This window comes from Phaenicophaeus curvirostris, chromosome 10, assembly GCF_032191515.1.
Source record: "Phaenicophaeus curvirostris isolate KB17595 chromosome 10, BPBGC_Pcur_1.0, whole genome shotgun sequence".
Lineage (NCBI taxonomy): Eukaryota > Metazoa > Chordata > Aves > Cuculiformes > Cuculidae > Phaenicophaeus > Phaenicophaeus curvirostris.
The window spans coordinates 5907749-5923024 of NC_091401.1; the positions used below are offsets into that span (position 1 = coordinate 5907749).

Consider the following 15276-nt stretch of genomic DNA (forward strand, 5'->3'; position numbering starts at 1 on the left):
AGTAGGGTGGGAGTTGGGAAGAGGGGCACAAACTGCAAGGTGGGATAGAATGGCAGCAGAAAAGGGTCTTCAGCTGGGCTGGCTGCTTGCAGGGCTTGTTACTCAAACTCCAGGAATCACCAAAGATGGTATATTTTGGTTGTCAGTCTATCTCCTGAGAAATAAAGAGGACATACAAAAGGTCCAAATACACCGTATTTTATAAGCTTATCATACCCTGGGTTGGAATTAATGCAGATGAGTCACCATCCAGTGGAGCTGCTGGGGGCTGACTAGTCCACATGGCCCTAAGCCTCTGCAGCAATATCAGTGAGGCTCAATTGCTTAAAATTAATGCCTCAAAAAGTCTTGATGGCTAATGCCTGTGGATTTGCCTGGATTTTATTAGACTCTATAGCCACTAGACATAAAGAGCTCTAGGTGTTTCAACCTTGACTGTGGATTCAGGAGATTGTAAATACTCTTAAGTCAGGTAAGGTTTCAGGGGTGAGCTTTTGGCCAGAGGGAAACATTCATCAGCTACTCGCCAGATTGCATTTGCAACCTTAAGAGGCTCAGCCTCAGACTTTCTGCTGGCCCCCGTTGGTGGTTCTTTGCTTGTACAAGGTGTTTCTCGTGCTCCTACCCTCTGCACAAGGCATTGGGTGCCTCATTGGGCTCCTGTGGCCCCTGTGAGCTGCTGCTCCCCTTGCCTTGGTGCCCTTGCTGCCACCAGCTCTGCGTGTTCTGCGTGTATTAGATGGCAGAGTTAACAAGGAACTAAGACATGGTTCAAGCATCTCCATCTCCAAACTGCTCCAACTGCTGGTGATAGAACCAGGGTATATATAACAAATGGGCAACACATAAGTACGTTGTGGTTCCTGTTGATGGCCAAGCCTTGGCTAGAGGAGCTCAGACCGGGAGCCACGAGGCTTGCTCTGAAATGCATCTCAGCTATATTCTCAGTGGCGTGACTTTGGGCACTGTCTCCTTGGGAAGCAGCTTCATGCAGCACCTTTGGGAAGCAGCATTGCCAGAGTGGCAGGGCAAGAGGGGTGTAATGAACATGAGCCAGTGCAGCACAAAGCAAAAATGCTAGTGCACGAGGTTGTTCCTGGGGTGTATTTCACCAAGGTATGTATATGTTCAGTATTATCATTAACTTTCTTCTTCCATAGATGCAGGTGCCTTGTGGGCAGTCTGGATGTGACCCTCATTATCTGGCAGATGCCAACCCCTCACATCAAATTTAACAGTTAAAATGCATTTCTCAGAAGCCAAGTCGCCTCGGTGGCAATCCATCCTGCTTGGATACGGAGACCCAAATGCCTGCATTGCATTTTGGTGCGTGTCCCAAAGAGCTCTGTAACTCACTCCTACAAGACTACAGTACGCTGATAAATTTGGTAACCAGCTCTGCTGTTGCAGCAGAAATAAAAATCTGCTTCTGAGCTAGACTTTGCTAGAGCAGAGAGCTGGAAAAACAAAAACAGGAAAAGGGCTTTTGATTCACTGCATTCCTGTTTCCAGGCTCCAGCCTGGCACAGGCAGTAGGCAAGTCTCAGCAGCCGAGAAGCACAACGAGCAGCGTGGCCCAGGCAGCCCCGATTCTTTCCCCTTCTCGAGGATTTTGGCTTCACGTTTGCAGTTGAGTTCTCAAATGTTGCATCCTTCTAAGGCTGCTCTACTCTTCTCCACCACAGCTGTTGTTTCACGGTCAGCCAGAACACCACTTCGTTCCCTAGCCTGCTGTCCACCCCAGCAGCACACAGGGGCTGCGACATGCTCCTTCTGCTCTCAAAATCATCTGAAGTGTCCCAATGTTACCTATGTTATTAGGTGGCTGGATGCAGAGCAGAGGATGGACAGATAGGCTAATGCATGTGCACAACTTTGCTTAATCCTGTCCACACCGGTGTCTCCGATGCTTCTCCAGCAGCGATCACATATGCATGTGCTCTAAGGCCTGGGGCAGGAAACCTCAAAAGAAGAGGCACCATCATGACACAAGCTGCATACCCCCAGTGTCCCCTTCTAATATTTGGCTAAAGAAAGACAAAGACAGGTCCAGATGTTGTGTTTAGTTTATTTCCCCTGGATTTAGACACAGCTCTGGCTAACCACCACAGCAGCAAACAGTGTCCTCCCTCCAGCACTTCTCAGCAGGAGAACCAGCTGGTAGGATCTATGCAGGAGAACTAGCTGGTAGGACTTCTGCAGCCCCCAGGAGAGCAAAGTCTGCACTGAGCTGCTTGGAGGGAACAGCTCTGCAGGATACACTCAGGCAGACATGGTTGTCAGAGGGATGGCAGCACAAACTCACACTGAAGATGCAGCATGTAGGAGTCAAGCCTTGTATGCAGTAGCTTGGGGCAGATGGGGGACAACATAACTGGTGTTTTAGTTCTCCAGCTGCCCTCCCTTTCTTCCCTCCAGTTTTTCCACTGGCTATTTTAAAAAGGAGGCGAGGTGGGGAGGTGTTAAGCTTTTATAGAGGAGACATTTAAGCAGGGAAGGGTCGCTCAAAGCAGAGACCTGTGGGCAGTTCTTTGGGGATCCAACACAATGAAGCTTCTGAAGAGTCTATGAGGAAGGGAGATAACCTCCAAGAAACAAGCTACTCTGATGGCTCAGAAACACTCAGAGCTTTTTCCCTTGCAGATTCCACAATGGAGGAGGTGCAGCAAATGACCCTTCCATTATTTTCTAGGCAATAATGGTGCCCCCTTCACAGTATGGGCAGTTGTTCTTCCAGATGCACTGAGTTCCCCTTTATCTTGCCCAGTGACAAGAGAAAAGACAATTGGAAATGCCAAAGCTGGCAGAGGGGAAAAGAAAAGGACTAAGATAGTGCCAGTGCAGCAGGGAGCTGAGCAAAGCTGCTCAGGGATGCAAACTCCTGTCAAGATCCCTGCTGTAGTGCACAGCAGCCTTACAGTAAATTCAACAGTAAAGATTGCTACAACCTGCCTTTTAGAAACTGCTTTCTAGGAGCAGCAGAAACTCTGGGGTCAAAATAAAAGCTGTCCCTATGGCTGGGTATGTGAGCAGTTCTGTGACTCCAGTGTTTGTTCTGACTGAGGTAGGGGCTGCTCTGATCCCATACACAGAACTTAATTTGATAGTGGGAGAGGGATGATTTGCTAGCCTAGCAGCAGTTACTGGCATAGTAAATCTCAGGTAATAAGCAGCATGTGCTTTCATTGCAACACCCTCAGACTGGGTCAGAAATACTCGGAGAAATAGAAGCTACCACACCATTGACATCTGCTCTTCCACTGTCAGGATGGGAGGATGCAGCTAGGACATCCAGAGTACAAAGCTGTGCCACGACCACCCAACACCATGGCACTAGAACATCCCTGAGCCTTTCAGCAGCTTTCCAACATGGACCTGTAAATCATGACTTCTCACCCTGGCTTTTACCAGCAGCAGCACTGGCCTGGAAGCTCAAAGGATGTGATGTAAAGCAGTTGCCATTAGCTAAAGCAGGAGCCGAACATGAGTGGCAGACCCTATTACACCAGAGTCAGCTGCAAAGCAAAACCCTTCTAGCCTGTGCTCAGCTCATGCCTCTGCATAGCAGGTGATTTCCGGAGGCTCTGCTCAGAATTAATGCTCAAATGCCAACATTTCATGAATACAGGGAGATATGCATTTTGCTAGGACCTGGGTTTTACTTTGCTTTTTTCCCCTAAAAAGCGTATTTCAAATGGTGAAAGGCTCCAAAATGGAAATAACGACTTGCACTCCAGTCTCCCCCAGGGCAGCATTGCCTGGATCTTCAGTCAGAACTTCGCAGGGGCAGGCAGACTGGTCTATTTTCATACCTGAGACGTTTTTCTAGCAGAGGCAGCAGCTATTTCTGGCTGAAGAAGTAAAAAAGAGGTTCTCCAAAAGGGTACAGTGGGCCTGAATAAATCCTGAAAAGTGCTAGGGAAGGACAGGGAATCCCAGAGGCAGAGTCAGTCCCAGCAGGAGATGCTGGCACAGAGATGAGGGGGTTCCAGCAAGAGCTGTGCTAAACACGAACTCCACAATCATATTAACCTGTTAATTTATAAAGCAGCTTTGTACAAAAATAGAAGGGTTCTAATAAGATTAACAATATTAAATAAATATTTAATAGAAAAAGTCTTTGGCCTAACTCATAGCTCGTCTTTTGGGTTGATGTTCATTTCACTGAGTCCTAGATGTTCCTGGTCCAACATGGCAATCACTTCATCTGCTTGGATTCGCTCCTACAAAAGGGAAAGGGAAGAAGCAGTAGCAGCAGAGCTTCACTGCCTGCTCTCAGATTATTCAGCGTGGCTCCTCTGGGAGTACCCAGAGAAAGCAGTTCATCCAAGGACCAGCAATGTAGCTGAGAGGACATGGGATAGCCTGGGACTTGTGCTGGGAATTTGCTGGGCAAAATAGATCAAATCACTTTGCACCTCAATATCTAATTCTGTCCTCCCTCCAGGGGCTGCAAGGAATGGGGCAGAGCTGATGTATTGCTGTTCCCTTATCACACTTCACTAGCCAATACTGCCACCGCATACCCTTTCCCTGTCCCCTCCTCCTGATTTGTATTTCCAGCTCCCAGGGTAGGGCTCATGTCCCTCCACGCATGCACCAAGCATGGAAGAATGTCAGCTAGTGCCAAAAAGCAGAGAGACAGTAAAGTGAAAATAAGCTTCTCCCAAAACCTTACAGACCACCTGCTTCACAGGGCTGAGACGTGAGGGTTTTACTCTCTCCCTGCATTTAGGTTTGCCTGGTCTTTTATCTTCTATTCTTACAGACCAGAATTGCTATTGAAGGGAGATGGGCTGGCACAGCAGGCTTTTAAAACAGACTCTACAGGTTGCCTAGTGAAAGGCACCAGAGCCCAGATCTTCCAAGGCATCTGGGTGCCCAGACCCATGGACTTCAGGCTGCCAAACCGCCTTTGAGGACCTGGCAGCAGCCACACATCATTCTGGCCTCTGAGCTACAGGTGGCTGTGAGGAACTTCCCCGTTCATCAGTTTGTTGCCACTAGGTGTCAGAAATGGTCAGCTCAGACCTGCACAGAGCCCTCCTGCTTCCCCACTCAGCACCCCAGCCCAACCCTGCAACCCAAGGTTCCAGGGTGATTGGTGCCCAGGAGCATGGCTGGCAGGGAAAACCACCAGCTCATGTCCTCATGGCACAGCAGATGGGAATGCTGGGGGTGTGATGGGGAAAAATAAATGTGCTTGGACTGCAGGCTGAGGATGGTCTAGGTTCCTCCAGGATACTGGAGACCTCCAGCTCCCCTCACATCACAATGGAAGGACTCACCAGTTCTCTGTAAAGCGGGTCCAAGGTGAACCAGAGAGCCACAGCGCACCGCTGGCCTTTGGTAACTGCCTTCACTCCATGGGGGTTCTCGCCGCCCGACGAGAAGCTGATCATTCGTCCACACTTGGGCTTGATGGAAGCCTGTGGGAAAACAGGCAACACCAGGGTGGCAAGGAGCAGCACGGCTGCATGCACTAGCCATGTCTGGGCTCACCATGGTCCAGGGCCTGGGATCTTACTGATCTCTCTGCACCTCCTCAGCATCCAGTGAGCTGCTCTGGAGGACATGCAGAGCTCTGGACATAGCTGTAAAAATATGCGGGATAAATACGGAGGTGTGAGGCTTGGTCTTGCTGCACAGATATCATGCAGAAAGGAAATGGTGCCATGGAGTCCTTGCAAAGCCTGTAGGTGACAACCTGTGCCAAAACAGGGCCATAGCACATCTCTAGGGAGGTTCAGGCTAACCCTGGCACAGGCTGTGAAACATCTCTTTCTTCTCTTTGCTGAGTCCACAACATCTGTCCTACAGGACCTCTGGAGCAGAAGTGCCAACCAAATCAGCTCTCTGGCACTGTTCTTAAGTAGATGCAATCTGCCTTCCAGCACCTACCAGACTTCAAAGCCGCAGAATGGTGCCTTGATGCTCTGTCCAACCACAGAGAAGGTGCCTAGACTTTCAAATGGCCCCACGTAGAGGTAGAGGGTTGTGCCTGAGCCCCATCCCTCTCAGGGACCGATGTCCACCACCATGACTTGCGCTGGGCCAGGCACTGCATATACACAGCGGCATCACCGCATGTTTGGCCACGAGATGGGATGGGAGCTCAGCAGTCCTCCAGGCAGGGACAGCTCTCAGCCACCCCTCTGATCTGCAGGTGTCCTACTCACAGCCTCAGGGCAGGGCACAGAAGGATCTGTGCAGCCCTGCCAACAGGATTTTGCATGGGCTCTTTGCAGGGTAGGAGCCACAGGCTGCCTGGGGAAGTCCAGAGCCTCAGCACAGGCTGCTGAGGAACAACATTTGGTTCACACCACGGACTTACCGTCACAGTTTTGGCATCCATCTCAGTGAAAATGAACTCGCCTCCTTCAAAATCTGCATTCACATACAGGAGGGCGCTGGGGGAGGAAGCAGGAGACCCCTGTGAGGGAAGCACCACAGAGGGCTCAAAGCTGACACCCCCAACTCCACAGCAAACCCTGCACTGCTCCACTGAGACATGGAGAAGGGAGTGTGGGTAGGGGGATGCTGTCAGGCAGGGGGAGCCCTGTTGTGGGGTTGGTCGGGGCCACCCAAACTGCTTCGACTTTGGAGCCACAGCCAAGAACTAGCAGATCTCTCCTTAGCTAGGTAACAATTCCCAAAATGCCACCTGGGTCCTACCACTTCTCACCCTTCCATTCTGCACTAAAAACACTTGACAGAGGCACAGCCCTGTGGGCCACAGCTGGAATCTTCCTGACTCTAAAATATCACAGAGACATTACAATTAAACTCTAGCTTGAAGCTTAGCCATGATGCTACCTGCTGGATCTCACTTTTGCCATGGCTGGAGGAGCAGATGCCCTGCCTTGCAGAGGGTCCCCAGCAGCAGCTCCCCTTTCTTACCAACCTGTAATCCCGAAAGGTATAGGCAGGAGGCTCCTTCCAGCACTCATTGGCCTCCGGGTCCAAGAGGCAGTTGTCAGCATGGATGGGATGGCTCAGGTCGTTCCTCCTTTCCTGCTGGCCTAGGCAGGATCATGTGGAGGAAGGGGGAATGAGAAGGGGTGGATGAGATGGAAATGTGAGGTCCATCATGGGGGAGAGCCTGCCCCGACCCCACTCTGGGTGGTCCACAGATGAGAGCAGGAAGGAAAGACTGGGGAGAAGAGGGAATATCTGAGGACTCAGATATGCACAGCTCTGCTTGCTCCTTACTGCAGGGAAGCGAGATGGAGAGCTGCAGGGGTGGAAAGGAATAGGGACAGTGGAAGGAGGCAAGAGAAGAGGGAGAAGAAAAGAGGAAGAGTTGGAGACATGAAAAACAAGAGATATCCCATAAAAGAGCTTCTTTGGGACAGCAGTGGCCTCCCTTTGCTGCTGTGGCGACAGTGACTTTGCACAGCCCTCAGCGACAAGTTCAAGCATTAGGCAAATCAGAACTATTCTCAGGCCTGGGTCCTCCATTCATAGCTGCCCCTGGGCTGAACCCCTCCTACCCACTCAACCCTGCTCTGCTACGTGCTCCCTGAGTCCTCACCGGACAGGGCTGTGCGGCACACGAGATGGGTGTAGGAGAAGTAGAGTGTGGAGTTCAGCATGAAGTAGGACTCGACGATCCTGCGAGCCTTCTCGCTGATGTCGTAGAAAAGCCGGGCACTCTTCAGTGGGACGCGACCCTCGTAGCCGTACTGTGCGAGGAAAAGGGGCAAGAGAGGATCAGCACCACGCTCCAGCTGGAAGGGAGAGCACAGGAGAGAAGAAGGAGGAAAGGAGATGTACCTTGAGGGCTTTGAGGACGGTGGCCCCTTCAAATCTCTCGTTCGGAGTGTGGGGAGAGGTTTTGCCCCTGTAACCATCTCCAGCCAACATAATCCCCTGAAAGACATAAACATGGATGAAGGGTGAACTGATTTCCCCAAATGCCTCAGGGCTGCATTCACCAGGACATGAGAGCAGGGTGGGAAGATGCTGCAGGTCTCCATGAGCATGGTCCATCCTGAGATCATAGAATCATAGAATAACCAGGTTGGAAGAGACCCACCGGATCATCGAGTCCAACCCTTCCTATCAAACACTAAACCATGCCGCTTAGCACCTCGTCCACCCATGCCTTAAACACCTCCAGGGAAGGTGACTCAACCACCTCCCTGGGCAGCCTCTGCCAGTGCCCAATGACCCTTTCTGCGAAGAATTTTTTCCTAATGTCCAGCCTAAACCTCCCCTGGTGGAGCTTGAGGCCATAAATGAGATGCTCAGAAAGAGCTGCCCACCTCCTGACAGAGGATGTTCAGGCACCTTCTGTCCCTCCTCAGGCTGAATTGCTGATGGATGAGAAAGCTCCACCAAACTTATGGATGAGCACACTTCGGGCTGTGTATACCATGGGGCAAAGAGCTGCTTCTGCATGGAGTCTATCTTGCAGCACACTTCTAAGAATGACCCAAAATGGAGCAGCAGCTCCCACGCTGAAGTTATAGGTGTGCTACAGGCATCTTACCGCTCTCCACAGACATCTTAGCACCAGCTGCAATACTCAGGAGTGAGGCATGAACCTCTCTAGAGGCTGATCACACATTGAGCTCTCACAAGCTGAATGCTGGGGAGAGCATTAAGCGCTCAGCTCAGGTGGCACTAAACGTCCCTCCAGGGGCACTGCTCACTCACACTAGCCACCCTGTGAAGCTCTCGGCATTGCTCCTCTGAGATGACGTTATCCAGTAGCACTCGCTGGGTGCCGTTCAGCTGCTGCGAGTTGTAGACAAACTTCACATCACTGTAGAGAAGCGGACCACCTGATGGAAAGAGAGATACAAAACGACACTGCTGAACATGCCCTGGCCTCACTGACAACTTGTACCTTGGCCGAGGGCCAGCTGAAGGGTGCACTGCCAGAGAAAGAGCTTCACAGCAGAGAGCAGAGTTTGGCTTCGTATCAGCAACAAAAGAAAAACAGAAGCATAGGAAACACTCAGAGATGAATTCAGTTTGTTGCAAGAGCATCAGCATTTCCCACATTCTTATTAGCTGCCCTGCAAACGGAGGGACCATAGCCTGGAAATGCCAAAAACCACAGGACACAATGAGAGAGACACACACTGGCTAACTTGGATCTCCTGCCCAGTAGTTAACATCAACAGAGGCCAGAAGTTTCCACTGCATTTGAGCTGTGTGGCTCTTCACAGCTTGGCATGCAAAGCTGCTCTCTGCAATTGTCATCAGTGAGGGGTTTTTCTGTCTTGTACCCATGTAGAGAACTTGACATAGCGCTGATCTTGCAGAGCATCACTTGTGCTCCACCAAGAAGGGGATCTGGGAGTGGGCGAGCTGGAGGACCCTGAGGACAATCCTCCTCCACAGAGGCAAAGGAGCTGCCATGGCTGTCCCTGCCATCCCTCAATCCCCACCTCTGAGCTGCATCTCTCTGCCTGACAATGGCTTGGCTGTGTTTTGGAGATCCCGGATACTATCCTTAGGATAGGAATATACCGGTGGCTGGGCTTGCACACTGCTGACCCTCCGCCGCCTGGTATGGGGCAACTGAACCTTGCCATGTGCTGAGTAAACAGGCGAAGAGAAGAGAGAGATTACCTCTTTACAAGAAATTTGGATCCATCCCAATCAAATTTGTATGATCAGAAAAACATGCAAGGCTACAAAAGTTACCATCTTCTGAAGCCTATTCCCCTCATTTCCTTGATGACAGCAAATGAAAGAAATGGCAACAATAAAAACCCAAACCAGATGTTTCTCCAGGAGGAAGGTGAAATGCATCTAAATCATGAGGAAAAAATATCAGTTGTTACAGAGCCACAACAAAACAGAGAAACAGAACCACAGACCTCCTCTCAGCATGTGGCACAAGGAAACTTCTCTGTTACACTGCTTTTATAATTACTACTTTTCCTGTCTGTTGAAACACACTGTGTTTTTGGAAGGTCTCCTTGGCCTATGGAGGACATGTGATGCCGAGGGCAGAGCCCCATGACTAGCCCAAGACTTTATTTCTGAAGAGTTAGGTTTCTTGGAAATGAAAAAGACGGGACATTCCTCATGTTCACTTTGCTCTTCTTGTCGCTTGATAATAATATTTATTATAAATGCAGCTGGATCAGAAATAGGACTCTGAAATCCAGACTCCTGGCACACTCCATCTCAGGGCTGATTTTCCAGCTTGGATGTCGCTCTTCCCCAGCCGTAGACACATGAGGGTTGAACCTGGATAGCATCACTCACCACTTTCCCAGTTTCTTCTGTTCCTCCGGGGGAAGTAGCAGGGCTGCCCAGTGAAATGAACACTGAACCCTTGTCCCACACCAGCAGTGTGGTCCTGGCTTTATGCCTTACTCCCATCACCTCTAAGTACCAGCAGAGAGTTTCCCATGTGTATGCTCAGTGAAAAACACCCCAAAGAAATTGCGTAATTGGACTTTCAGGAGTGAAGGAATTGGCAGAAAGGTGGAAAGGGGGAAGGAGGAGTACAGAAAAGTACAAAATTAAAATGGACTCCTATTTTTCTCTTTTGAACTTTCTGTTCGGAAGGAAGGAAGGAAGGAAGGAAGGAAGGAAGGAAGGAAGGAAGGAAGGAAGGAAGGAAGGAAGGAAGGAAGGAAGGACACAGAGAAAGGAAGCAGCTGGATGGACAAAAATCCCATTTTCTTTTTGAACAGTTCTAGTTTTCCTTGTAAACTTTAAAACATTCTGTAACTAAACCAGAACAAAAGCATAGAGAGAGGAAAAAAACCAAAAAAAGATGCACTCCAAAATTATTTGGTTATAGAAGGCAAACAGGCCAACAAATATAAATCAACCAGCTCTTGGCTTAAGCAAGGTATTTAGGATCTTCCTGTGGTATTTGCCTGTTTTATATATGGGTAAAGAAGGGTAACAATACTCCAAACAAGACACTGAGCAGCTGGAAACAACTTGGGCCATGAAAAGCTACGAAATTCCCCAAAAAGCACAACCAACCATTGCATTATAGGGAGGATTAATTACCTACTGCTGTGGAGCTGGCGCACTAGAGACACAGGACATCTCCTGGCTTGAGATTCCCTTGTTTTGAAGCAAGGCACATGCTTTAGTATTTGGCCTCAATACAGTTTTTCAAAATTGTTATGGGGGAAACCTTGTCTTTGGTAGAAGATGTTATGGTATTTACTGTGGTTGCTGAAAATGCGCTGAAGTCAGTTGAAATATCTGCTGACAGGCCTTAAAGTCAAGTGATTTGATGTAAGCCAAGACATGAAATCACAAGCCAGTATGCAAACAGAAATGGTTGCTAATATTATGTGATCCAGCGCACTTAGCAAAGCATCAGGACCTGTTTCCAGCATCCATCCTTCTGCAGCCTGGACAATAGAGAGCATTTTAATCTTAGAGGCACCTAGGGTAAAGATTACTGTTTGTTGGTGGCACCTTCCCCATGGTGAGGGGTCCTAGTCTCCCAACTCTGCACCTTGGGACTCTGTGCTGAGCAGCAAAGCAGGTGGGAAAAGCAGGTCCAAGAGCAGAGCAGTGCTTGTGGGATCCATGGACCTAGAAATTTTGTGGCAGCATCAAAGACTTCTCTGCCTCTTAAACAAAACTTCAATCCTTCCAGGCAGGACTGGCCCTCATTGCTCAGTGGCCAGCATTTGCACTCTGTAATCTCTAGCAATACGAAAAAAACTGATTTTGTTGAAATATCTTCATCAGACTTACCCTCCTTCAACTCTCGATCTGGTTTTGGCATGGGTTTCTTTGCCAGGGACAGCCGGGGCCCATCTTCTGGTTCACTACTTATACTTGATGGGACACTGAGGAGCAAGAGAGAAGAGGAACTTCATGACTTTGGCCACAGGTTTCCAGTTCTGGGAATTGTGCTGTTTTGCACCCTTCAGAAAGCAATACATGAAAAGAACCAGGCAAAGGGGTTTTTTTGTACAAACGTCACAACCATACAAGTAGAAGTCCTCACCCTGTCCTGTGGCAAACAGTGTTTTTCTGGTAATGGAAACAACAGTTTCCACCAGCAAAACATAGACACCAACAAACCTGAACAGCACCACTTGCCTCATCAAACAATTTCTCTCTAGACCGCTGCTGGTTTTGAGGCACTCAGCTAAAATAAGGTGTTCTTGGGAACATCTGTAGTGGTAAGGCACAATGGTACCTAATTCATAGAATCACAGAATCACAGAATAACCAGGTTGGAAGAGACCCACCAGATCACTGAGTCCAACCATTCCTATCAAACACTAAACCATGCCCCTTAGCACCTCGTCCACCCGTGCCTTAAACACCTCCAGGGAAGGTGACTCAACCCCCTCCCTGGGCAGCCTCTGCCAGTGCCCAATGACCCTTTCTGTGAAAAATCTTTTCCTAATGTCCAGCCTAAACATCCCCTGGCAGAGCTTGAGGCCATTCCCTCTTGTCCTGTCCCCTGTCCCTTGGGAGAAGAGGCCATCACCCTCCTCTCCATAACCTCCTTCCAGGTAGTCGTAGAGAGCAATGAGGTCTCCCCTCAGCCTTCTCTTCTCCAGGCTAAACACCCCCAGCTCTCTCAGCCGTTCCTCATCAGGCCTGTTCTCCAGTCCCCTCACCAGCTTCGTTGCTCTTCTCTGGACTCGCTCCAGAGCCTCAACATCCTTCTTGTGGTGAGGGGCCCAGAACTGAACACAGGATTCGAGGAGCGGTCTCACCAGTGCCGAGTACAGAGGGAGTACATCATTCAACAGTGATGGGGTGCTGATGTGGATGGGCAGCACCCCACAAGTGAAAAGCCGGTACCGCACAATTAGCAAGTCCCCTTCACTCCACTGCGGGGACTGGTGAAGCAGTGGGCTGAGCTGTGGTGGGTGGTGGCTCACCTGTGTTCATCCTGGCGGGCGCCGTATCTGTTCCAGTAGTTCTGCAGGAAGAGTGAGAGGTCATGCTTCTTAATTTAATGCTCCAGACAAAGCCAGGGAGCTCCCTGCTCTGCCTCACACCTGCAGACATCAGCCAGCCCCTCTGGTGTGAATTCACCTTCCCCCTAACTCTGGGCAATTGCCTGTGTTCACCAAATTGAAAATGGAACCCCAACTCAAGCTGGCACCATACGAGTACAGGGGGAGCTGAGCTTGCCCAGCCTTTCTCTGTCCCACCCCACCACCATGGCAGTGGGTGAGACACAGCCAGACACTATGGCAGGAGAGCTCTGCTAGGCTGTGCCTGCTTCTTCTTCACCCCAGGAACAGCTGCCTTCTCTTTGCCCTCATCATTTTCCCATAGGGAACAAACCAAGCCAAGACCCAGCTTCTGAGTCACCTACATAGGACTCGCTTTATATCATAGGGTGGGGGGAAGCTGGTTCTGCAGCTGTGCACTCCTAAAGGTCCTCGTCCTAGCAGACCCAGCCATTACCGGTTCTGTGTAGGTGTATCCAAGTCCGGCTGCAGCCACCTGCAAAAGGTGAGACTCCAGCTTATGACGCCGCAGCAGCATTTTTGCTTCCTGAAAAGAAGATGAGAAGGGGAGTTGTAGCTGTCACAAGACACAGGCAATGCACCTCTGCTTCAAGAGGAGTTTCCTTTTCATATAACACCACAGACTGCTATGGGGATAGAGATGCTTGGCTTATGCTTTAGAGCAACCCCAGACGTAGGGTTGAGCCACTCATTACATTACAGAAGGGCAGGTGTTCAGCAACTCATTCAGGAAGCCTGAATCCCCAGAATACATCTCCATAGGTGGCAGAGAGTGCTGAGCACCTTGGAAAGCATCTAAATAGAGGCTGGCCAAAGAACCCCAGCTGTAGAATTGGAGGCAGGTTCAGGCTGGAGAAGCAGAGACACTAGCTGGGCTGTGCCTTGGGTTCCCTGGAGCCCACAGCCTGGGGGTGGGTCGGCTACAGCCTTGCAACCTGAGGCTCACTCAGAACACTTGGGTGGGGACCACAAAGCACAGCCAGCTGGAAATTGTCCATCAGAGGGTTAGTTGGTTTTTTTTCCAGTGAAAAGTTTGTAAACAAAACACTGGGTTTTCTCCTCGCAGATTATTGCGAAGCAAAATTTTCTGGGGGGTTGGTTTTTTCACAGAAAACTTCAGAAGAGTAGAAACAAATGTTTCTGTCAACTTCAGGTTTTTTCATAGATAGACTTTGCAAGGAGAAACTATAATTGTTTGTTATCATTCCCCTTTTCTTTTTTTAGCATTTTACCAGATTAGCCTTGATTTTCCTGGAAATGAAAGAATTTCCAAGGAATTAGAAAATCCAATTCCTGCCTATCCTCTCCTTATGGCACAAGTGGGATGAACCTAGCAGTGCTGTGATGGAACTGGAGGGGTTTCTCCTCTTCTGCCTCATGAGAAAGGCAGCCCCAGGACTGCAGATAAAGGCTGTTGGACTGGAGAGGATGCCTGTCCCACAGAGTGACTGAACACATACTGTTTGGTTGTTTGACCCCAGCCTAACCCTGTGATAGCAAAGCTGCTCCATGCAGAACAGCCTGGATGCTGAACTCCAAGTTCAGTGACTCAAGAGTAAAGATGACATCCCAGCCTCCCCCTGGGAAAATATTTCTCAGTCCTCTCCTAACGGAGCTTGCCCTCTGCTCAGTGCTTTGTTGCATTCCTCCTCCATGTGTCCTCCGGAGCACTGAACAAGTGGAGGGTTTACATTATTAAGGCGTTCAGTCATCATTATCCCTGTCCTTGCTTGTGTTTTGCTAAGCTGAAATATCCATTTAAAGAAGATCCTGCCCTTCAGTTTCTCCCTCACATCAGTAACTCTGGACTTGCACCCTGACAATTAGCATCACCAGCTACTCTAGCATTTCCACATCTGTTTTCAAAGTAGTTCTGCCATGGTCAAGCTGCCGAGCTGCTTTTATTTCCAGCTGATGCTTTTGTTAAAGCCTTCTGCCAAGAGCTCTTAAGCAACACTCACTCTCACCTTTCGGGGCTTGATGGTGTCTGGATCCATCATCCCTTCCAAGAGGCCCTCATAATAACCTGCGTTCTCCAAGACATCTTCATCGTCTGGATGGAAGAGGAGGTAGGACTTGGCACACTCCAGTGCTTTTACGTAGTCACCAACTGGAAGGCAACACAACAGTTGTCAGTGGGGGCAGAGGAGGGCATAGCCCCACTGGTGGTGCTGGGGGCTCGTGCAGAGGACGGTGGGGCAGAGCTGAGAAGGGGAACCAGCACAGAGGGATCGCACAGACTGAGCTCCCCATCAACTTTGTCTTAACTGCTCCATTTCACCAGCAGGGAAAATGAGGCACAGACACAACTTCTCTGCAGTCACACACAGTT

At 49.7% G+C, this 15276-nt stretch overlaps 1 protein-coding gene across 6 annotated transcripts in view; it reads right to left on the reverse strand.

Annotated features, from left to right (window-relative positions):
* Window positions 1-2054: 2054 nt before the first annotated feature.
* Window positions 2055-15276, reverse strand: part of P3H2 (prolyl 3-hydroxylase 2) — a 71604-nt gene continuing 58382 nt past the window's right edge. For 2 of the 6 annotated variants that reach the window (XM_069865414.1, XM_069865416.1), the window contains exons 5-15: window positions 14912-15054; window positions 13381-13470; window positions 12846-12886; window positions 11698-11792; window positions 8662-8789; window positions 7777-7872; window positions 7535-7685; window positions 6905-7022; window positions 6335-6410; window positions 5289-5429; window positions 2055-4223 (exon numbers count right to left, since the gene is read on the reverse strand). In XM_069865414.1, the coding sequence (XP_069721515.1) occupies window positions 4131-4223; window positions 5289-5429; window positions 6335-6410; window positions 6905-7022; window positions 7535-7685; window positions 7777-7872; window positions 8662-8789; window positions 11698-11792; window positions 12846-12886; window positions 13381-13470; window positions 14912-15054 (1172 nt within the window). In that variant the 3' untranslated portion in view covers window positions 2055-4130. Of the gene's footprint in view, window positions 4224-5288; window positions 5430-5502; window positions 5595-6242; window positions 6434-6904; window positions 7023-7534; window positions 7686-7776; window positions 7873-8661; window positions 8790-11697; window positions 11793-12845; window positions 12887-13380; window positions 13471-14911; window positions 15055-15276 lie in introns of those variants that run through there. The other 4 variants (XR_011338150.1, XR_011338151.1, XR_011338152.1 and 1 more) reach the window with 4 other exon arrangements.